The sequence below is a fragment of the Rissa tridactyla genome, chromosome 1 (genome assembly GCF_028500815.1).
Source record: "Rissa tridactyla isolate bRisTri1 chromosome 1, bRisTri1.patW.cur.20221130, whole genome shotgun sequence".
NCBI lineage: Eukaryota > Metazoa > Chordata > Aves > Charadriiformes > Laridae > Rissa > Rissa tridactyla.
The window spans coordinates 25,658,741-25,682,974 of NC_071466.1; the positions used below are offsets into that span (position 1 = coordinate 25,658,741).

The following is a 24,234-nucleotide window of genomic DNA, read 5'->3' on the forward strand; positions in this document are numbered from 1 at the left end:
GGACGCATTTGTTTCATTGTCATGAAACACAGGCTGTTACCCAACCACAGCAGTTTGGTCTCAGCGCAACGGAGGAGAATTATGATTACACACTGCGAGCCCAACTGATGCGCTATGTGCGCAAATCCAAAGAATGAGCCAAAATTGATTTTTGCAAGGACAAAACAGCAGTATTGTTTAAACAAACTGCCTTCAATCAGTGCCACCGAGTATCAGTGGATGATCAGGGCTTTCCATATCACACAACTGAAGTGCTCAGCTCCAGGAAACAAAAGGACAAATGCACTTCAACTTCACCACCCTATATAGAAAGTTTGCTATTAGTGAGGATATTAAGAATTTCCAAGCCATAATAAAGCAGCCACTCCTCTTTCTGAACACCAGCCAATACAAGAGCCTTCAAAGGAAATTCATAATATTCTGCATGTTCTCATGCAAGCTTTGGTATCAAGGAGAAGGATTTCCTTCTATCCCTGGTCAAGATCTAAGTATGCGAGATCTAAGTAGGGAAACTAACTCCTTCATGTCACTGGACTAAAATATCTTAAAACGGCCATCAGAACGTTGAAAGGGAGATGTGGGTACAGTGAATGGGCCCCATCAAGCTTCAGCTTCTTTTGGTTTCAGGATCTTGCATGGACTTTTTGAAGACTGAGGACTAAGAGCTAGAGAAGGCCAGATTCAGCATCTTGCACATTAAAAGAGCCTCAGCGAGTGACTCTCAGTGACTGCTCAAAGTTACATGTGAAGTCCCCACATAAAGATGAGAACACAGCTCCATCGGCACATTAATTTATGGAGAACTATGTGCTGTTGTTAGCTTTCTGTCCAAACAGACACAATGTAAGGATAGGAATGAAAGCAAAACTGTGATTTGAGAGCAGGGACAGCAGACATCTTCAAGGTGGCAAATGTTCTTGTCACATCCATTAATAGAACATGGAGATGTTCTTCTTGTTCCTGTATTTTAACAAACAAACTGCCTTTGTGTCACTTATCTGTTTAGACTTCAATAACTACTTCTCATGCTTGTTACCAGTGTTCTATGTTATAGATAACTGGCACTTTCGAAATGTGGAAGTGCATTACCACAGCTAGTCGGAATATTTAAAAAATAAAAATGTTGTCCCACAAAATCAGGAAGGGGGACATTTTTCAAAGAATTTTTCTTTTTTTCTTTAAACAAAGCTAGTGAATGTGTGTCTGCTCTCTTTTGGTATCTCTCGGTATAGTTACAAAATGAGTTTCACTACAATAACACATCATAATGATAAGTGAGAGACTGACAACAAAAACAGACAAGAGAAACAACAAAAATTAAACAGGATGCACGAAAATTATTTTTTGCTTTCAACTTCAAGATTATGATTTTGGGGTTAAAGTATCAGAATATTTTAATCTCTCTGTCTTTTTCCATATTTCGGAATGAATTGCTTGTCTTTAACGGCCTACACTGAAAGTTGTGATCAGCCTAAGTGCTCTAAGAACTACCATTTTGTTAACAAAACCAAAATAACATCTTTCACCAGAAAACAAATCCTTTGCTATGGTATCTGCAGACATGCTGCTAAATCATGCAGTAGTTATTCTCAAAAACTCATGGTGTTTTTTTCAGTAATTCTCGAAATCAGATGTTTAATCATTTGTCTCCGAACCTGCAAACACTTGCATACATCTAATAATGTAAAAATAACTGGAAACATGCTCATATGTGCAGCTAACACAGTGAGTCTTCTCAGTGCCATGGCCCAAATGATGTCTAAGGTTGTTTATCTCAGAAGAGGGAACAAAACTCTCTACTTTGTACCCTGTCACTTTTCTACCTACAAGTTGCCATAGTCCCCGAGAGCTGCGAGGGGCTGCCCAGGTACCGCAGGCATCCCTCCTCCAGCACCATGCTGCCTACAGACGCTGGCACTGCTCTGGGCACTACCCTATGAGATCCCCTGGTTGGCAGGATGAGACCATAGACACCATCAGTGTCACACACGAAACTGGCTTACTGGTTTATGAAAATACAGTAAAATGTCACGTGTGGAATGACTGCAGAGGCCAGGGCGTTTAAAAGGGGGAATTACAGGTTGCTGTATTTGTGAGCAGTTTGTGTCACGGTGGGATACTCGATGGAGGGATGAGTCATTCACCTAATTCGCGGTCTTTCTTAGAAATCCAGACCAGCTGCTGTGAAAAACCCTTCCAGGATCACCCAAAAGCATGGTATCAGTTTACAGGTGCACACGTTACAACAATTCTCTAACTGTGGTATATGAAAAAGCCACAACAGCCTAACAGTTATAATCCCAGGACCAGCAAACACGTTTGGCTCCAGTGGGGACTAGATCTTACCTGTTACAATAAAGCTGACATTTCTTTCGGCTTTTCCCACTTTATTGGATGCCACACAGCTGTAGATTCCAGAAGATTTGGCTTCAGCTACAACGAGAGTGCTAGCAGTCTGCGAAAGAAAGAAGAGTTTTAGCCCTCATTGGATCAGGAGCTCAGTTAAAGCTTCCCTTCTCTTTTTCCTAAGTCACCATTTCCTAAATCCCATGATTCAATCTCTCAGTGACGGGTACCATTGGGGTATTTAAAGGAGATGTCACCATATACAGTTTTGGAAACAGTGGCAGAATAGCAGAGAGCAAGACCCTTCTCAGAGCCACGATAACCAAAAATCTTTGAATGTGTCTTTCAGGTTGATTTCTTTTTTGCTGCCGATGTAATGATAAGCTACAAAACACAAAACGTGACACAACATGGTTCACCCGAGGAGATGAGCAGCCGGTAGGGCAGCCAGACTGCAAAGGGAATAGGTGAGGAATGCTCCAGGCATTTGGGTAATGCTGGGAAAAAATTAGATCCGTTTGACACTAAATGCATTTTATTTCTCTTTCATGCTCTCAAGTAAGTGTCAGGTGAGAAAAGACAGGGGCAAAAGAGATGTTTACTCATCCTCTTTTGGAATATTTCCTCTTCTTGGAACTTATTATTTCTATTACTAAATAATGATATGTTTGATTTCTTTACATTGTATTCTATCACCATATTCAGAGGTTCAGCACAGTAAATACTTTCACAAAGTGATATGACTTTCATGATGAGACCTCGGAACGCCAGGGACCAATAACATTTGATGCGCCTTTAGAAAAATAAAAATCATTGTAGTAACAAGACTTATACCTTCATCGTGATGGAAAACCGTGGTCTAATGGCTCGGGCACAAAGTTAAAGAAGAAAGTTATGCAGAAACAAGTGAGGTGTCATTCTGATATGGAGCTGAGACACGGGGCATAAACACGGAGCTCAGCAGCGGGACATGCTCTTAAATACTACTTAGTGGCTTAATTTTCTGTTTTTCTGACTCCGTTTTACTTCTTCTGTAAAACACGTGTTGGCTGGAGCTACAGGCAGAGCTGGGACAGTGATGAAAGAAAATTGTGTGACCGCGGAATCCCGTTGTTTGTAATTACATTTTTTTTCTAAAAACCTTCAAAATAATTTTTGTGCAATTAATACATTCTTTTAAGTCTGCCTGATTGCTGGAGTCCAGAAACAAGCACAAGAGGGTGAGTCAGTAATAAATAAGGACCAGTTATCTACATTTCTACATAAACACTGGCTGAACGTTTGTACTACTTCTGTGTCTCCAACTCAAAGACTTCATAACTATCCCCAAACTCCTTGTTGAACCCCTAAATAATACAGATCTTCTCATTTCCCAAAACATTCTTTAGTAGGAAGAGTATATTACTTTCTCTACTCCTTGAGCAAACACAGTGGATTCAAGTTGTTTGATTTTGGCTTATTTGTTTTAGAAAGCTGCCCTATGGCAAATTCAAGACCACAAGTGACGCTAACAGCACCTCTACCCTGTTAAGCTGTCCCAGTGGTCAGCTACCTGCCTGCTAACAAACGACATCTCATTTCCAGCCAGAATTTTTCTAATGTACTTTTTGGCTCTTCTGTGAGATGAAAGAGGCTCAGTAATACCAGATAGATAATTACAGCCCTTAAAAAAAATCATCCTGTTTTGCTAAATTCAGTCGTCTGACCTCTACAAATTCCTAATTATAAAGTGTGGGTCCAGCCCTGTCTATATTTTGTCATTCTCTTAGAATTCCTTCCAGTCTTTAAACATAATTTTGTAAAGTGCGGACACAGGGCCCAGCGGCAGGATTCCTGCAGCTGTTTTATCAACACTAACTCAGAATAGAAGGAAGTCCCATAACATCTGCCAGAGGCCTAATATGGGTGGTTAAACACTGCTTCTGCCATCCCAGACTTTCCACCACAAAATTAGCCTTTTTTTCGCGTTAGTTGGCATTACCTCATAGCAACTTTACCCAGGTAGGAGCAGTGACCTAAAATGCACAGTGAAGGAGAAAGAAGCTCTTACTCTCTGACTGTAGGGCACCTGTCTTTATCCCACTACACCCAGAACCGGCGCATTACTGAGCCTCAAAAGCTCATGTAAATTATTCCTTCCACAATTAGTCCAATGGTTTGGAAATTTTTTCTGTAGTATCAAACTATATTTTGTCCTGACTTTATCAGGTATTAGATTTTAATGAAAAATTGTGCACTCTATCCAAATTTTACTGCTCCAACCCACTACGATATGATTATTACTTTTATTACACTGAGGATGGCACATAGAGTTACACTTAAGCAGTATGACTGGAGTTATTGACCAGAGTGTTATAGATTATGCCTTTTCTTGCATATTAAATGAACCTAGAGAACATTCGTCAGTACTGAAATTCAGTAATTTAAATTGAATGCTTTTCCCCAGCATTGTTTTGGTTTTGACCAACTTGCATGGTCCCAAATACTCCTTTAGCATGGGCCAGGGATGCCGAAAGGCAACTTGCACACAACCAGCATCTTCTGGAGGGTAAGGGAGATAAATATTATGAACACAGGTCTTCGTGCCAGAGACCAGTCATTGCTATGTTTACTTAGACTAAGGCAGGGAAAGCCATAGTGTCTAGGAAAAAGAGACTGAATTTACACGAGAATAGAATATTTTAGAGACAACATGTCTCTGCATAAATCTTTTAGCTTATAAATTAGTCATAAGGATAAGATAACATCTCTTTAAACAGTTTGTGAGCCCTCCAGTGGTGCAGTCTGTGTTCTGCATTGTGGATGCTAGCCAAAACCCACCAGAGAAGCAGCGTGTACTAAACCAAGCCTGGCATGTTGCTGTTTATTGAGCAATCATGGCTGTTTGAGATCAGTCTGTGCCACTTGGTTCCTCTATACAGCTATTGCTACAAAAGAAGCAAGAGAAAAAATTCTCGCAGCCTTGTTTCATCTGGCTTCGCAACAGAGAGTTTCAGGCCCTGGATTTGCAACCACGTTGTATAGACAAAGTCTGAATCCAGTTGCCATGAACAGACAGAAGAGGGCAAATCCTTCCTGGCATGCTCAGCATCTTGAGCATCATTTGTCCACAAACCCCATTTACTACCAAAGCTTTCATCCTTTATTCCTCCTTTCTGCACCCATCATCTCAGCTGAAGCACTGCTCTACAGGCTCATCTCAAAGCCAGGGGCTAGGGAAGCAAATCCGACACTGCTTCTGCTGGCAAAGAAAAGAGGCATAAAGCAGAAGTCCTGAGAGATGGAAGAGGAATTTACAGATTTGTTCGCAGTAGAAACCGGTGAGGAAAAGACTTGGGGGGGGGGGGGGCAGGAAGAGCGCAAAGCAACTGGCAAGATAGCTGTGCTTGGAGTCAGGGTTGGCCTGTCTTTCCTCTGGAGGGTCTGCTTGAATTCCTCTTGTCTCAAAGTAGCTTAGGTAGAGTATTCCCACTGCTCCAACTGATGGCAGAGAAGCAGGAGGAGGTTCCAGAAAATGGTTGGTAACTTGACTCTTTCATGACTCTCCATCCAGAGATTGCTGTGCTAACTTCTCTAAACAGCCCGTACATTTAAATATATTTAAAAACCAAAATACTGTCCTTTCAGCATTGAGTAGGTTAGTGCATGTCTGCCAAATATTGTTGATTCTCTCCTAGTTATGCTTTTAAGAAAACCTATCTGTTAAAAAAACAAATTGAAGTAAATGAAATTATTTGAATTGATGAAAAATGAAATAGATTTATCTTTGGCTAAAGCAATATTATTTAGGAAGACCCATGTTGAAATATTGGCAGCACACCATCAGCTTGTTCTTGCTTATGCCAAAGACATATGATCTGCATGCCTCACATGTCAGCAAGGAGCATCAGTGCAAAACATCTGGACAACACGCTTCACCTTCTGGACAGCCACAGAAGAAACACCAAAATAACTCCAGTAGCAGGACATGACCACAGGCAGGACAGCACCCCCTTCCCCTTTGGGTCAGACAGGCGAGTCGCTGCTGTTAGAGCTGTGGTTTCCCTCTGCATCCCATGTTGTCCAGCTTGAACAGACCATGAGACTAAATGCAGACAGCTGACTGGCAAGGAGACCACACTACAGAGAGCTATACCACGGGCATCCCCTGTTTTCCTTCCCCGGCCACAGGCAGAGAGAGGCAGTGCTTGATTCATGCCTCCCTCATGCACCAAGGGCCAAGTGCAGGCAGGTGCCAAGTTCTGATGCTTTTAATCTCACCACGGGCTAGGGTCAGCTGGCACCTCCCAGCAATCTCCTTCGAAGTGTTGACAGCGATTCTAGTAGCACTCAGGAAGGCCCCAGCAGAAGTTACGATGTGCTGAAAGAGAGGCAAGCTACGCTCCCACTGCTATCTTTAGCTTGGCTTCCTAGGAAGATCACACTGTCTGTCTGTCTGTCCATCTGTCTGGCAGCCTCTCCATCTGTCTGCCAGTATCATCCCCTCAGTAATTTTTGAACCCATTGCCCGATTTCAACCAAAATTGACAGAAAACTTAAAGCTCATAAGATCTCATGCATTTCATGAAAACCAGATGTTGAGAAGAGGAGAAAGATCAAAATAAGTGCTGTTGTAGTGAGCTAAACAGCTTTCTCTTCTGCTTTGGGTTCCAGATGGCCAATCAGCACAGACGTACTGGCCAGACAGCTGGCATGTGTAGGCACTGAGAGCAGACACAATACATGCTTCCTCGTCTCATCAGTAATGAGGGGACGCGGAAGAGAGCTAGAGGTTTAGGGCTTGGCATAGAAGATGCAGGAGATATGTACCCATCCTGTTTTGCATGGTCACAACTTATCGGTCATGTCCGAGAGATATTGACTCTTCTGACTATCTTGCATTGCACCTTTATGTTGGACGGTCACAGTTTTTAATACTACCCACTGTCAGCACATGCCATGTTGACCCATCATTGCCAGCCAAACCAGAGATGGACAAGAGTGAGCCTAGGTTTGGTCTTGCAGAATCTTGTTACAGGGTCACTACTTTCCATTTTCCCTGAAGTCAAGTGGCTTTGTCACTCACAAGGGATGGGACCATTAAAAACTTGTGTCAGTAAGGTATTTATGCAGTGGAAAACAAGGTCGTATATATATCTATCTCTACATACACATACAGATATGAATGATAAATCACAACTTCATGCATTACTATTCTTTATACACTGTTCCTGGGGGGGATGCAGTGTGACACAGACCCAGGTTTCCTGATACCTGTTATTGTCAGTGGTACCCCAACATTTAATAGCAGCAGAGGGTTGGGGCAGTCAGGGACTTTCCGTCCCATTTCAGGTTCTCGAGAACTTTAGCTCTAGTAGGTTATTTCCCCAAAACAAGGGCGTTTTATTCCACTCGCTCCAACTTTTCCCTGCACTCAACTGCCCTCCTGTCTACTGTATCCTTCCCTTGGATTTATCATCCTTTCTTCTTGGCCAACTCCTTCTACTCCCATCTGAACTTGCCTTCTGTGCATTCTCCATGCCCAAGCTCTTTGTTCACCTCTCCTGCAGCTCCCTATTCCTTGTACCCCCCATACAAGGAGTACTGACTTATTTCAAAGCTGTTGATAAACCAGTGTGTGCCTGCACACACAGGAGAGAACATAAACCTGATATGTATGCACGGATACCGATGACTACACCAGCTCTTTATACCTCATTATTGCAGGTCATTCACAGATTTACATTTTAATGAACACTGATCATGCTAAGGTTAATAATAACCAGCATTATCCCTGAGTTATACATAGCAGTTAGCTTTAGCTGGGAACACTGAGAAGTGATGGTTTTTAGCAGCTGAATGACAGGAGAGCGTCTGTGACCGGTTTACATGATAAGCCTAAGAATAGCCCAACTTTGTAGGAAGTCACTGAAATGTCCAACAAAATGAGAATGAAAATGTTGGGTGGGGGAATCAAATCACTTTAAGAGTTGTCTTATGATTAAGTATTATGGCTTATGTTACAAAGTTCTTCCATTATATCACTCAAGTTTCTTAATGTCCGTTTAGAGAGGATTCAGCGGAAATGTTACTAGAACACTGTTGTCACAGTTTCTCTGTCACCAGAAGAATAATGTAGCGCAGGCTTCCTGCGTTACTTTAACCGTACAGACACAGGGTTTGAGGTTTTTCTAACTTTAAATATATGCCTGTGGCTACCTTGATAACCACAGACAAACAAACAACCAATCAACCTACCACGGTGAAAACCCACACTGAAGGGACTCAGATGTTGTGCATACAGGAAATGGGTGGAACTGGCACAATGTCTTTAAGCAAGGTGAAAACAGCTACCTTGATTGCTAAAAGAAACCTTTTGACTGTTCCTTGTTCATGTCTTCCCTTGATTACAATAGTCTCATCCTGTGGTCACCCCCATTTCTCCTTTCATGCTAACCCAAATGTGCAACTTTTTGAGTTTCTTCATCCACTTCCTACTGCTTTGTCTCCTACGTCTTTGTTGTTTCCATTGAGCTTTGAGATTGTTTTTACCATGCTTGCTATGCTTGGATGTGGAAGTGGGGTAGACGCTCTGTTTAGATAGCAGGACTCCATTGATGTGGAAGTGCCTCAGAGAGCTCTTCATAGCTGCTTGCAGTAGCAGAACTGCTCACAGTAGCAGTCCATCAGAGCCAGGCACTTGTGATGACGTGCTGCATTCAGTGAGCTCGGTGCTATTAACAGTTTTACAATATCCCAGTGGATGAGGAAGGGTTTTGTCTGAACTGTGTCCCTTTGAGTTTGGTCTGGGAGACCAAGAATGACTCTTGGACTGCAAAGAGTGAAAAGCTATAGACTCTCACGGAAAAAAAAAATAAAAAAAAATAAATCCTGGATGCTCTAGAGCAGCTGTGTGCACACAAATTATGCAACTCACAGCTTGGCCAGGAACCCAGGCTTAGTGAGCATTTTCTACTTACAATAGCAATCCAGCTGTGCTTGAAAAGCTATGGAAGAGCAGCAGAAATGAAGAAACCTTAGAAAAGCTGTGAGAAAGCTGAGCAAAGAGATTGTTTCACTAACTTCCCCTTCCCCATAGGAGCCAGGAGGAATAAAGCAATGCAAGGTAGACCTTTCTTAGTCGAACTAAACAGCATGAAGACAAGGAATACCAAGGAGAACCACAAAGTTTCACTGCAAAACTTTCCACTTAACACATGCAGAGACCATTCCTTGGTTCATTTCTAGGCACATATTTTTAAAAAGGGCTGCTTGCCAAAGACTTTAAGCAAAACCTGCAGTTCTGACACAAGGACCCGTTATTAGCTTCTTCCTCCAGGGAGGAATTTATTTGTTGACTGGAAGTTGCTTTGACATTTCAGCCACTCCTCTTCCGCTGACTCCAAAACGCATGGCCCAAAAGGAGAATGAGGTCTGGTCATTAGACAGCTCCTTCTGCACCCTGTGAACAGGTAGGACTTCACCCGTAGCATGGCTAGAGGCCTTCTGGAAAATAACTGGTTCTCATCATCTTTTGTTCATCATTCCCCCTTTGGAATAGACTGTGTCTTCCTGTGCCTGAAATGATTTCCTTTTCCTCCTTCAAATCCCTCCTTATGTCTCATTTTTCATGTGCTTTCCTACGATAGTCTCCCCTAGGAAGCTGTTTTCTCCCATGTCTGCCTTGATCTTTAAGCACTTAGAGGTGGCCAGCTAAATAGAGCAAATGCCTCACTGGGATCCAGCCTGTTCCCAAGTGCTGGAATGGCGCCACGAACACCTGTGGTACTTTCTAAATAATACAACAGCAGGAGAAAATGCAGTCCCAGGCCCGATTCTTGGCTGCACGCAAAGCCCTATTTATTCTGCGGTGTGTGAAAGGGCCCTAACAGGAGAGTAATTACAGTTTATATCCACTTTCACATGCAGAAGACTGAAGGCAGCCATCAAGGAAAGGAGACCTATATCACTGGTGACCTTAGAATTACAAAAAGCATTTCAGTGTCCTTAGAAATGACAGGTCTAGAATAAGGTAGGCTTTAAAATTTATGGTCTCTTCAGCCATTACTGCCACTAATAAAACTAGTCAGTGAAATCAGATGCTGTGACAGTGGCATGGCATTGTGCACCTTCTCCTGAGCTCCTCTGTAGCACAGGCTACGCAACCACACCAAATCAGTCTCATGTATAACCCAGGGAAGTGCAGCTAATCTAGGGCATTCTTTAGGAAAACGTCTTGATTTAAAGGTTTTAACTGATGGAGAATCCTCCATGGCCCTTGGCAAGTTAATCTTGTTGGCTTTCTCTCCCACATTAGACACCAACACACAGCAGGCCTACTCGTCCTTCAGAAGCGCCCGCACCTCTCCGTGGCCCATAAAGGGATGTTTGACTTGGCCTAGACACTTAACACTTAGGCAGTTAACGCAGCTGGCATGAATCCCACCACGCTCTCTCTGACTGAGATGTCTCTTTGCTTCTGTAATGTGGATTCATTTGGCCCTTTAAACTTTTTATTGCAAGAAAAGACCTGGTCATCTAATAACCTAGGACCACATCTGTGAATAAACCCTCTAAAGAGAGTAAATTGTTCAATTCTCATAGGAAAAACAACAGGAAATTGTGCAATGTCACAAAATGAAGCAAAGATGGCCTGGAACCCTGCCTCTGTGCTCCTGAGGTGCCCCAAGATACTACAGACCAGCTCTAGGAAAGCAGATATGGTAAATTCCACTGGTGTACTCTCCTGGTACGTCACTTACCTTAATATGACTGCATGCAGAAGCACATCTCTACACCTCAGCAGATAAATACCAACTATGGAAGCTAATTGCATTTATGCAGCTCTTCAAATCTAAACAATATAAAAATACTGGCTCCTTTACTGTAACCTTGACAGCATCGTACAGTGCTTTTTCAACACAAGCTGTCACACAGAAAGAGTATCTGCTCCTAGGAATCGTACCTTATTTTTGCCCTCTATTACTGCCGTTCGCTCAGTGATGGTCTGGATCCTGTTTCCTATGTTGCTGCCAGCTTTCAGGATGAAAGATCCTTCGGTATAAGAGCAAAAGCCATGCCTGAAGACAATAAAAATTGAAGTTTTATTGATTTGTGATAGACTGAAACATTCAACACATAAGACAAAGCAATTCTTCTGGAAACAGTGATCAGTCGCGGAAACTGCAGGTGCTGTGATGACCAGGCAAGTATAGTTATTCTTCATAAAATCTTGAGGTTTGTGGAGCCTGATGATTGGATCCACTTCCACAGCCCCTCCTTGAATATTAGCTCTCTGAAGTCAGTGTTAACACTTAACCCACTGTGCCTGGGAGGTCAGAATTTACAATCTGAGCCTAATTATAGGGCTGTGCAAAAACAACATTCCATTTCCAGTGCTCCTGTTTTCAGCCATTGCCATGGTTCAGACTTGGCTTCAAAAGTGAGTTCATACTATTTTCAGCCTTAAATTCAAGACAAGCTATATTTGTTTCAAGATCCATTCCATAAGGTATTTGATGCCATTTTACTATGTGCAGGTTCATTTTGTTATCATGAAAAATGATGCAAGTTCTCATTTCTGAATGTTTTCTTTAGTTCAGTTTACAAAATGGCAAAATATCAATACTGGGGTTCAATGATTATAAGATGCACAGTAAAAATAATAATTTACATAATCCTGCAAATCAGAAATACGAAGTTAAACAAAACTATACCTAATTGCCAAAGGGATTTACATGTTCTTTTAATCTGAAAAAAAATCAAAGTCATGTTAATGAATGGAAATCTCAGGGAAAAAAATTTTTTTGCCTTACGCAACAAATTGGCTTGCAATCAGAACATTCAGGTGTGGTCATGGTAGAGCTAATTTGTTTCCCAAAGCCTAATTTGGTACACATGGAAATAAACACATTGGAATGCTTCTTGAATGCTTCTTAAATACTGTCTGTCCCTATTCTTCTTTGAGGATATCTCGTCTTGCTTTTCATCCAAAATTTACTTGTTGCTTGTTCCATTCCAGCTTCAACAGTAGAGCTTAACCCTTCAGCAGGGTCAAGCTCTTTCAAATTTGATATGTTCCTTTGATCTTCTGTGAATTTGAAAGATAATGACCACAGTATCTGTAATCAAATAGTTCTGATACGTATATCAGCTGTTTGAGAAATGACCTTTAAAGCCCAGTGACTGGATGATGGCATGTGATGCAATCCTGACCAAAGAATGAGGTTCATTTCCCTTCAGCTAACTGTGCAGCTTGCTTAAACTTTGTGTTGTTTATAAGATCAATGGTACACTAACTTTACATGATTGGTTTTAATTGCACAGCTTTGCGTCAAACTGGCCAGTGCCTTAGTAGATATTACCACTTAAAGAAACGATGATACGCAAACACACTTGGGCTGCAACCATTAACACAGATATACGATCGTCTGCCCAAATTTCTTAACATGCATTGAGAGGCTTATTGAGCTGAAAAAGCCAAAAAACAGAAGCAGGCCGTTGTTATCCATGCATGGAGAAATGTCAAGGAGCAACGGCATGGCAAGAAAGCCCTAGCTACACAACCATTTCTTCCAGACTCTGGTTTAAAAGTGAACTTCTAATGCATGATTCTTGAGGGTGGATGAAAGACAGTTGCATTTAGACAGTTGATGCATTCAGATGGGAAAAAATTGTTAAAAATTGTTCAGAAGGGAAGAGGCCATTTACTTTGCATATTTAATGCTTTGAGAAGTCTAGTTTTGTAACAAAATTAGGACACAAAAGACATGATAGTGTTGGTAAGCTGATAACATTTCCATGCCATAGCACATATCAGAACTTATTTCATGATGCCAATACTGTAGGCACAAACAGGCGCTACCAGAGGCACTTTCTTGTGACTGGATATTTGGGCAATCTCTGCACAGGAAGACAGAGAGTCCAAAATCTCATTTCATCCATACTAAAAGGTATTTTTTATTTTTTTTTCCTTTCCTCACAGAACGAATTGATGGCTTTTTGTTACAATGTTGAAAATTTGTGCTCTTTACTATAAGAGCAACACCTATTCTGGTAAAGGACAGAAAGAGAGTACAATGCATATTCAAAAACTGCTTGTGCATCTCTGAAAGGCATCCCCAATCTCCTTTCTTGCAGCTCTGGAGCCTCCAGGCTTAGTTCTTATTATCCACTTCCTCATAATTCCTTGAAAAAGACTGTATATATTTAGGTTGCAAGGTCTTAGGGATGAGGACAGCGTTATGTCTTTGTTGATGCTTAGCACAATGGGGTGCTGATTACTCATTAATACCATAATACAAACCACCATCATAATTACAATAACATCACAATAACAAGAAAAACACATGTAAAATGCAAGATTAAATATTAGCCCTGGAGGCACATATGTGAACTCTACTGACTTCACATACCATACTATGCCCAAACTGCCAATTACAATGTTAATGCAATTACAGTAGAAAATCGAGTACACTTAATAGCTGCTGTCCGTGGTTTTAATAAAAAAAGGAGCATCAATCAAGCTGAGAATACATTATCCAACAGCCCATGGTACACAGCGGGAGATGCGAGCACTGTCGTACGCGCCACTTCGTCTCCACGGTCTGCTGGATCAGCAAACGCTTACGGATCAGTCACAGCGCGGCTGCCAGGCAAAGCCTCGGACAAGACTCAGAGTCATCCCTTTGGATGCAGAACCAGATGCTTTCTCTCCTCAGCTGCCAAATGCTCTCACTTTAACCTCAAATACACTGGCACAGCCTAAGGACAGAGGACACGAGCCACCTCCAGTCTCCTGAGCTGGTTACTGGGGTTAGTACTCAGCCATCCTTCCTCTTGCTGCAGCCAGCAATGCCACCTGAAGCCAGTGCTTAAGCCAACAGCTTGGGGTAGAGATGAAAATGGGACAAGTGGGAGTAATTAAGTCCTGCCTCCTAACCTGACTTCAGTTCCTAAAAACAAGCATTTTGTAACAGAAAGAGAAAGGGCTCCGCTGAACTTAGATGTGGTCATCAAACCAAATGTTTGTGTTAAGTACAGATGCTTGGAAAGAAACAGAGAAAAATGAAAATATAAAAATTTGCTCTGGCTGGGACCAAAATACACAAACATCTTCACATTAATTCAATTGATGTTTTGTTTTGTTTTGTGTGTCCTCAGATAACATCAGCTATGCATTTTGATGCTTTTTAAAGAAATTACAAGTTACTGCGAACTATCCACTCAATAAAATAGCAAGGATATCCTACTTGTAGCAAGAACTGTGCGTGTTTGCAGGGAAATCCTACTGAATTTTGGATATCTGAATCTTACTCCAGATATCTCCGGAGCGCACGAATTCCTGAAATGTTTTGTTGTGGGATGAGCCTCATTACTTTGCATCTTCAGGAAAGCTTACAGCAGGGTTACTACCAGGTTAATGAAAAAGCACACAGTGTGCACAGAAACTGATAAACAAGCTGATCATCTGCCAGCAGATTTCTAAGCCCTTCTTACACCTGTTTCCCCGCGGATCCTTTCACGTCCCTACTTTGTGGGTGCAATGATGCACGTGTAGGGATCCTATATGATAAATGCTGAGGGGTGTGTACACAAATGTGTGTTTATAAACGTTATTTGATCTCAGAGCAAGGTGACCAGACTCTGCTGCCTTAGTCAAGCGCTGGGAGAAGCAGAGCAACCAGGTTTCTCACCCCTCAAAGTGTTTTTTTTCCATGTGCCTGCCTGCGTGCGTGCTCTCACGCGCGGTGCCTGCGTGCACCCACGCACACCCGCACGCACGGCCGCGCTTCGTCCTTTGAGTCACGAGCCAGAGAAATAGGCTATTCCTTTGTAAAAACAGCAGCCGTCAGTTCTCCTGCGGGTTTCCAGAGAAGTCCGGCGCGGGGGGAAGGAGGGGCGACAGCGGCTCGGCTGGGGCTGGGGTCCGGGGCAATCCGGCAGCACGCCCTGCGTGCCCGGCAGACCCGCTTGCCGCCCTCTGCTTTGGGAATTTACAGGGCTAGGGGGAGGTTTATGCAACCAGAAGTAAGTTCAGCTTTATAAAAGGTCTGTGATGTGCAGAGCTGGCACCGGCGGGGGCCCTGGAGAAGTGGCCTGGGGGAGGGGAGCCAGCTTGCTTCTCAAGAATACATCAAGCCCTTGAGGAAGCAGAGTGTGCCATGTTTGAAGATGCAAAGATAATCACAGTGCTGGGAACCGTCTTGTGTAGCGGAGGAAGCCAAACAACAAGAGGAAAGCAGCATATGCTCCTGATTTCGCACAGGAAGCTAGCAGCACCTCCTGCCAAAGTGAGATAAGAAAACTCCCATGGCCTATTCTGGACAAGGCCATGGTTATCAACCTTAGCTTCACACTGTCCTCACTCTGCTCCGCAGCCCGTTCCCTTTCCTAATGAGTTTCAGAGCCCTCACCTCTATTAGCATACAGCATGCCAAGCACAATAGCGTGGTATATTTATAACCATCGATGGGGAAAAGTTTCCATGGTAAGAGTGTACTTCATGTCATCTTGATGTATTTCACTGAAATCAAACTACAAACTAGCTCCAAGCTAAAGTCCTGCCTATGAAACCACTGATCTCAGAAGAAAAGTGGTTTTGTTGTCACCCCAGTGATTTATAGCGGAGCATAGGAGCTGAGGTAAAGGATTTGTCTACTTATTCAGAGGGCAGATTTTACTCTCTGTATGATAGACAGTCCGAAACGAAAGCCATAGACCCAGCTTCTGTCTAGACACCTCTTCTTCCCCACCCTGGAGGCAGTTCTGCAACTTGCAGTTACTGTAATACAGTGACAAATACCAGTGGAAGAGCCTCGATCCCCATATCGGTTGGAAAAATACTCATCTTCCGTCCACTCATCCTCTCAGCTCCTCCCTTCCATCCCCTCCTGTGTGACGCCAGAGGCCATTGCAATCTTTCCCTCCTGTAACATCCCATCCAATTCTCCAAGCATTCCTCTTGGCAAAGCCACTGGCAGCCTCAGTCACACTCTTGTTTACTGAGGTAGTATTTGGCAATTGCACCAGTACTAGGAGCAAGAGGAAGCCATCCTCTCGCTAATGGTGGTCATTTTTGAGAGTGATTAATGTCAGGCACAATATTTTTCTCATCACCTATCCTTTTTTTAGGGTGGCCATCAATTCCTCACAGCATGGGGGCAATGTTATTACAAATTCAAGTTGGGCTGACTCACGTCTTTCAAGAGGCGGTGGTGACGGCACCGACTTTAAGACAGGAACTCTGGAAATTCCTGTAATTGTAAAGAATATATAGGGACTGTTTTCCACTTGGAAGTTATCAAAAAAGATCTGAATGACATGGGCCTTGCCTGCTCCGTGCCTCGGTGTCCAGCGCCGTGCAATTGGTAGCGGGGGCTGGCGTAGCCACGTGTCCTGGGGAATATTGAGTCAATTTGAGGCAGGAAACCCAGAGAGAAAATAGTAGCAGGGAGCATGTACAGGTTGTGAAACGTGCTTAATGGGGGTGGAGGGGGAGAATGTGTGCTGGCCCCCTGCCAGCGTGCTCCACGAGCTTTGGCTGTAACACTATAATGCGCTTGTCCATTAAGGAGCTATGGTCCAAACGTTCCTGCTCTAGGTGAAAAATAATCAGTTAAAGGTCGAAATGCTGGCCCCACTGCATTCGGTGGCAAAGCTGCAGCCATCTGGGAGCTCATCCCGAGCACCTTCCCCAATACACACACACACACGCATAGAGTACGTGGGTTTGAGGGGCTGGGAGGAAATCTTCTATAAATAGTAGGAGCTGGATACAGTTGACATCATATATTGTAGTTTGTTTGTTTATACTTAGGAGCTTAGCAAGGAATGCCAAACAAGCAGTCTTGGTGAAAATGGTGCAGGTTCCTCCTCTGCATGATTCATTCTTCAGCCCTTCACCTCTCTGCTCTCACTGTCACTGGACCCTACTGCTACCCACTGCAGTGTCAATGTATGCCCATAAAGAACAGATGGGATAGCACCAGCCCATCTCACTTCAGACATGCTCGTGCCTCCCAAAGAGCAGCAGCTCTCCATCGCCACTCCTCAACTTCCATCTCCACACCCGGAGCAACTTGTGGCCAAGGACACTCAGCTGTGCTGAGAAGCCATTCACTGCTGAGCTGCAGGGTGACTGGAGGATTTCTTGGTGGCCTCAATGCATTAGGCTGGGTTGGGGCCCTGGTGCACTACACAGTTTCCAGAGTGGTGTTTGAGTTGTTTTCTATTTTGTAGGGTGCTCTGTGTCCCCACTGAGGGGGATACTTAGAGGGAAAGCACATGCTCTAGGGGAGAACCCCGACGTCCTGAATGCCTCATCCTCCTGGTGAGCATCTTTGAAAATGATAGGGTATATGGCATTCATGGTCTTGTTGCATATCACCATGGGTGTATGGAAAAAGAAAGCATTTGACAGCGGCACACTGCCTTTCCTGCTATTATCTACATGCAACCAGACAAATGGATAGTGTTTCCCTTTCACGGTCATCCTTTCCAAACATTATGGTTTGCTCTGAACTACTCCAGTATGTTATCACAGAAAGCTGATCTGAACTATCTCAAAAGAAGCAATAAGATCAACAGCAGTCTAACCTGTCCCACCTTTCAAGCCCTCATCAGCCCATGCTTGCACTTGAACAGGGGGAAAAAAAAAATCACTTCCACATCTGCACACCTGGGCACCCTGCAACACCAGCTATTTGCAACAAAAAATGCAAGTAACTGAGGGTGAGGGTCACCAAACCCCACATTTTATTTGCTACTTCTTCGCCAGTACTTGAGAACCTTGGCCACTAGGGAACATAACGGAATTTGAAAGTAGTTTTTGGGGTGTTTGCACATCCTGAGGTGACCTGAAAATTTCTCATCTTGAGTTTCTTATCAGATAATTATATTTTGTTTCTTGACCCTCAATTTCCTGCTTCACACTGTTTAGCATTCTTCATGGACACAGAATACCATATTTCAGCCAATCCTTCCTTCCTTCCTTCTTGTCTGCCTCCTTTCCCTCCTTTGCTAGACTGTAATCATTCTCATCTCCCATGTTGTCACTGTGACTCAGCCTCCACTTTCTCCGAGAGCACCAACCGTGTCCTCCACAGAGGAGCTGAACGTTGGCTGGAACTACAGAATTATCACTGAAAGCACGAGGTTTTCACAAACACCTAGAACTTCTCGATGGGAAAAAGCATTTGATTTTAATAGCCCGTGCTGTGCTGAAAGGAAGAGGTGTTTACTGATTTTGTTGAACAGTCAGAAACCTAAAAATAAAGACCACGAAATCTTTCCATACAATGTTTACTCTTATTCTCTGTTTCTTCTATTTCTAAATAAGTTCCCTGTATATAAAGTCCAAGATATTGTTCAGACCCTTCCGGCATAAGTTATATTTCATGCAAAAGTCACTCCTAACAGCTCAATTGACTTTTAGGCATAACCTCATATATATAACCTTCCAAGATCCAGGTATCCCTAACGCCTTCCTTCTCATAATATTGAAATCCCCTTCCTTTTCTTTGCTGTCCTGAGTCCTCTTGGCTCTAGAAAGGAGTGACTCTTTACTAATCTCCCTGCTTTGTCGACAAGTAGGCAGCACAAGTAACACCTTTTCTATTTTCCAATGACCAGCGGAGGAGATGAAGGAACAATTGCTGCACTGAGGTTGAGTTTTTTGTGATGGTTTGTTTTCAGCTTCACTGCAAGTGGGGGTCTGAGAGCAACCCTGGGCTGACTGGAGCAAGGGACTGGAAGTGCAGGCAGAAAACAAGGAAGGGATGAGAAAGAATGGAGGGAAACATTTTTAAGGAGAGAGGGGACTTGATTAGAGGGAAAACAGGAAGAGAAAATACTGACAGACGTGGATATAAGACCGAGGATCCATCTACCCCATATCCTGTTTCAACAATGACCATAAGCAGATGGTTGGGGATGAGTAAGAGCAGGACTAACTTCAGATACTTCCTCCTAATACTCCCCCAGTCACCAATTATTATCAGCTCGAGAGCTTCCCGCAATGGTGGCCATTTCTACCCTTCAGTGGATTTCTCTTCCAAGACTTTCTGCAAACTTTTTAAACCCCCAAAATCCTCTGGCAAGGAGTTTCACAGATCTGTTGCCCACTGCATGAAAAGCCATCTCCTTTTTCTGTTCCAAATTGCACTTCTCCTGGCTTCATTTAATGGCCCCTACTTCTTGAACTGTAAGAGACATACACAACTGATCCTCAGATATCTGTGTCCTTCACAAGCCTGTAGATCTCTATCATGCAGCCCCCCCAAGTCACCTCTTTTTTGGGCAACAGAGCCCTGACCTCCCTCCTCACTCGTCCCTCACACATTCCTCTCATTCCCCGAAATTCTTTTGATCTTTTTTGTTACCCCTCCTGGTGTTCATCCCACTTTGGCTGCATCCTTTGAGATGAAAGGATCAGAAATGCACATAGTACAAAAGATGTTGAAAATGTATGGATTTATGTGGAGTTATCATGGTGTTCTCTACTTTGTTCTTTATTTCTTTCCTGGTAATTCCTAACACTTGATTTGCTTTTTGACCTGCTCATGATTGTGAATACTTTCACAAACCCATGTATCACAACACTCAGATCTCTCTTTGTGGTAGTAATGATCAGCCAACAGCCTTTTTACATGTACAGCATTTTTACATTTACATTTTATATGTGAAAGTCAAATTAGTTTTTACTATGTACATCATGCACATTTATCTTCAGTGAATTTCACCTGCCACTTTATCACTCAGATACCCAGACTCACATAGTTCTGCTTTTCTTCATGATCAGCCCTCATCCTTACACATGTGAATAACTTAATATCATCAGCAAACTCTGTCACCTCCCTACATCCCCTTTTCCAGGTTATTTCTGAACATGTTGACAAGTACGGACCCCAGGACCAGCTCCTGAAAAACTTCAGTGGTCGCCTCCCTGCGCTGCAAGAACTGGCTGTTCCCTCTTAACCTCTGTTTTCTATTTTTTTAGCTGAATATTTTTTTCTGAGCATGATCTTACCTCATACGCCGTGTCTGTTCAAAGCCTTCTGCAAAGGCATTTTGAAAGGCGTACACGTAAGAGGAAAAAGGATGCTAACTAAAGTTTGTATATTTTTGTAAAAGGTGTACTCGATCCAGTAATAGTACTCCATTCATAATCACTCCGAAGCACACACAGGGTTTGACCTGGTGCCTTCCTTTGGCCAAGAGCCCCTGCTAGCGCAGGAGCAGGTTTCTGGCTACGGGCTGGGACGTCCCACTGCCTCGGACACAGCCAGCGTGCAAGGCCTCGCTCACGATGTGCAGTCCCCACGTAGAGCCTGTCGCACCCTTCGGTTTCTATGGGCCGGACCGAGCAATAACATCCCACGTCTGCATGACCCTTATGTGTTCTTCCTTAAGACTGGGTGTCACACTGTCCCTAGTAAAGCCAAGAGACTACCCTGTGGAGGGAACAGGAGGAAAAAAAGAAACTGGAAAGGGTGTGTGTATGTGTGTGTGTGTAAAAAAGGAACAGCAAATGAAAAAAAAAAAGATAGGACAGAGAGGGTTAAAAGAATAATACTAAGCAGAGTACTCCTGACCGTCTGGGTGTTACCATACTCCTTATGTTTAGGTTTGATCACTGACCCATTAAAAAAAAAAAAAAATATTAGTCGGGCAACATAATGCATTTTGGTTTAAAACATTTTGGAAATAGACTGGGAAAAAGCTTTGATTTAAAGTGGTTTGAAAACTAGAAATACCGAAATTTGAAAGCTTAAGCTTCTGGTTCAGCTAAGACCCATAGTGAAACCATTTACACCTTGCAGAATAAATTCATCAGTACATTCACTGTGTTATACTGAGGACAGCCTGAGGCAAACTGTACTCGTGGTATAGCATATATTTGTCAACCTTACCTACCCATATGTATACGCCAGGTCTCATCCAAATGGCATTTTGTAAGTAAAATATTAAAAAAGATAAAAAAATTCCAAAATACTGACTGAGGACAAGGCTACAGCCCTACTAGCTGTTCTCAGAGGATAGAAGGTATTCACGAGCACACAGTGGCTCACAGTGGAAGTGCAGAATGAGATGCTTCGGCACGTTGCTTGTTCAGGCTGAAGCGGATCAGTCGCTATTTCAATTCTCTCTTTTGGCTTCAAACACTCTGCAAGTCCACATTACTGCAATGTATGCTCGTGTCAGTTCCTCTACATTTTTTTGAAAGATATGTGAAAAACACAGGGTCTGTGTTATGCTAATGTATTCCCTCAGCTGCAGGAAAATAAGGAATAGCTAGCATAATTTTTTTATGTACCCATTTAATGTACCTTTATGTTAGTGCATCACCGTAAGAAGATTTTCTTGCAGTAGAGAGTGGAAGCCACAAAGGCCACCAGCCAGATCCTCAGCCAGTGTGAATTTAGAGCTGAGGATCTGGCCACATGTCAAATTAAACAAAGGCATTTTTGAACTACCTGTTTATTAATGGCATCTGACCTACTTTTACCAGCTCTAAGGACTCAGACTTCCCCTTCCCGAAAATAGAAGGTGGCATGGGGAACAAAAACAGCCGCTGTGGACAAACTAATGGGCATCAAAGTTTGCAGACATCCACAATTAAATTTGGGTGGTTCAGTACATTTCTAATTAAGTACAATTAACATTTGTTCCTTACTTGTTCATTTTACGTACCTCACTGATGTTCCAAATCTGGTTTCCCCTGATAATCTACCCAAGCACATCCTAATGATTCTGCCTTTCAATCCCTTGTTAATATACTAACATAAACAATGCAGAAATGCAATTAGACTGCTATGCACACATGGCCTGCCTCCTCTTTCACTGAAGCTGGTGGGAGTCTGGCCGCGCACTTTCATTATGGTAGTTTCAGGCTTTCTACATCTCTGCAGAAGTTGAGGAAAACCTCTAGGTTTTGCCTCACTGAGATCCACGGCACACCACATTCCTCCCCGTGCAGTGCTGGAGAGATATTTCTGTAGAATATCATTCACGTGACCCTAGCTTTGCACTGCAGACAAGCCTCGAAGGGAGGCAATATTCCCTTCTTATCAGTCTGTGTTAAATAAGTAGTGATTTTGAAGAGGACCCACACACATTGGAGCGCTACAAACATCATGGTTTCCCAAGATTAGCTCTTTGGCAGCAGTACCAGGTTAGGTATTGCTGCACAGTCCCTGGTCCCCACTGCCTGCTTCTGTCCTCAGCATCAGGTGTTCAGTCTCTTCATTTCCAGTCCCATCATTTAGGTGGTTTTACCATCAAGAAGAGTTCATATCCTGACATATAGTCAAGGGGGCCGAAAATCAGATACCAGTTTTTCCAGTGACTTTGGTTTTGTAGGCATGTAGGCATCTCTACAATACTGTCATGTTTCTCTCTCCTCCATGCACACACACACACAGAAATAAACAAAAGCCAAAGAAATGCAGACTGATGTAACAACAGAGTTGTAAAATAATAATCCGATATTCAGTTTGAGGCTAAGCAAAACTGATAGCTCAAGGAGAGAGAGAGGCAGCAAGGTGGCGGGAGAGTTGGAACGCCCAATCCACACAACATCCAATTTCAGTGTTGCATCTGTTTGCAGTTTCTTAAAGACCGACTGGTCAAACCTGGGGCAGAGCACGATGAAGATCTGTCTTGAACTCCCTACGTGGAAATGTCCAGAAAGAGAAACTGCCTCCAAATGATGCTGCACAACCGCTGAAGAAATCAGTGCCTCCACTGAGCAATACTAATATCCCACATGCCTTTCTTGGCAATGTCTGCCAGACCAGTTTAAGATAAACACAAATCTGCTGAAGAGATTCAGGTCAAGAACCATTAGCATCAAGCATGTTCCCAGCATGCGGATGCTCATTCTGCAGCCTCAGAGCTGATGGGGTTCAGGTGGAGCCCAGCCTGGCTGGCTCCGGAGCTCCTCAGCAAGCCCTGACACTGGCTGCCCCTCCGCTGATAACCCAACCTGAGCGAAAACAAAGCCAGAACCAACAACTCCGGGGTGGTAAGGAAGAGGGCAAGGAGGCTGATGGACACTGCAGGACAAGCGTCCCACAGGCTGTCCTCTGCCATATCCACGGAGCAACCGGGAGCTGCCCAGCCCGGGAGTGTGTGTGTCTGCTACAGAGCAGCAGCGTAAGCTGGAGTAAGATAGCACTGGAAAAGGAGTTTCTCAGTCATTTAAGAAAAAATTAAGAAAAAATAAATTGCATTTTATTTTAACTCTCATTGCATCTTCTGCTGTCTTTTGCCTGCCTTCTCTGAATTTACTAGTTCTGCATAAGCTTGAAAAAAAAAACCCTCCAAAACATTATATTTTACCCCAGACAGTTTTTCTTGACTATTTTATGTTTCCTTGCTGGGTTGAGCATCAGAATCCCCCTAGTTAGATAGCTAGCTAACAAAAGGTTATTTAATGGCAATAGACTCGGTTTAAGTAAAGCAATTTTAACAGCAAATAAAGATCAGAGAATTTTAATTACATTGGTCTCTCCACATTCCAAAAAGTCAAATTTGTTGAGCAATTTTACAACTCTTTTTTATTATTATTATTTGCTGCCAGGAATCTATGGAAACTTTAATTTGGCTGGCCTCCTGTTAGTGGCCTGAATGATGTAGAAAGGAGAGTTATGCAAATTGATTGTATTAATCACAAAGCATTAAAATATATCTGCATTTTATTTAAAAAGAAAAGGAATGGAATCCACTGAGGTATTTTTAGGTATTTTTAAATCTTTTAAACAGAAATACTGTCTAGAACAGAAATTGAAAGAAGCAGTTAGATAACCTAATGGTTTCTATTAAGTTGCCCGTAGGCAAGAGTCCTTTGAAAACAAAACCATCTAATTTATGCATTATGCGTCATTCCCCAGCTTGCAGTGATGGTAC

At 43.0% G+C, this 24,234-nt stretch overlaps 1 protein-coding gene across 2 annotated transcripts in view; it reads right to left on the bottom strand.

The window, feature by feature from the left end:
- Positions 1–24,234, bottom strand: part of FLT1 (fms related receptor tyrosine kinase 1) — a 112,710-nt gene that overhangs the window by 46,629 nt on the left and 41,847 nt on the right. For both annotated transcript variants that reach the window (XM_054219241.1, XM_054219251.1), the window contains exons 11-12: positions 11,291–11,405; positions 2,347–2,455 (exon numbers count right to left, since the gene is read on the bottom strand). In XM_054219241.1, coding sequence (XP_054075216.1) covers positions 2,347–2,455; positions 11,291–11,405 — 224 coding nt within the window. The remainder of the gene's footprint in view (positions 1–2,346; positions 2,456–11,290; positions 11,406–24,234) is intronic.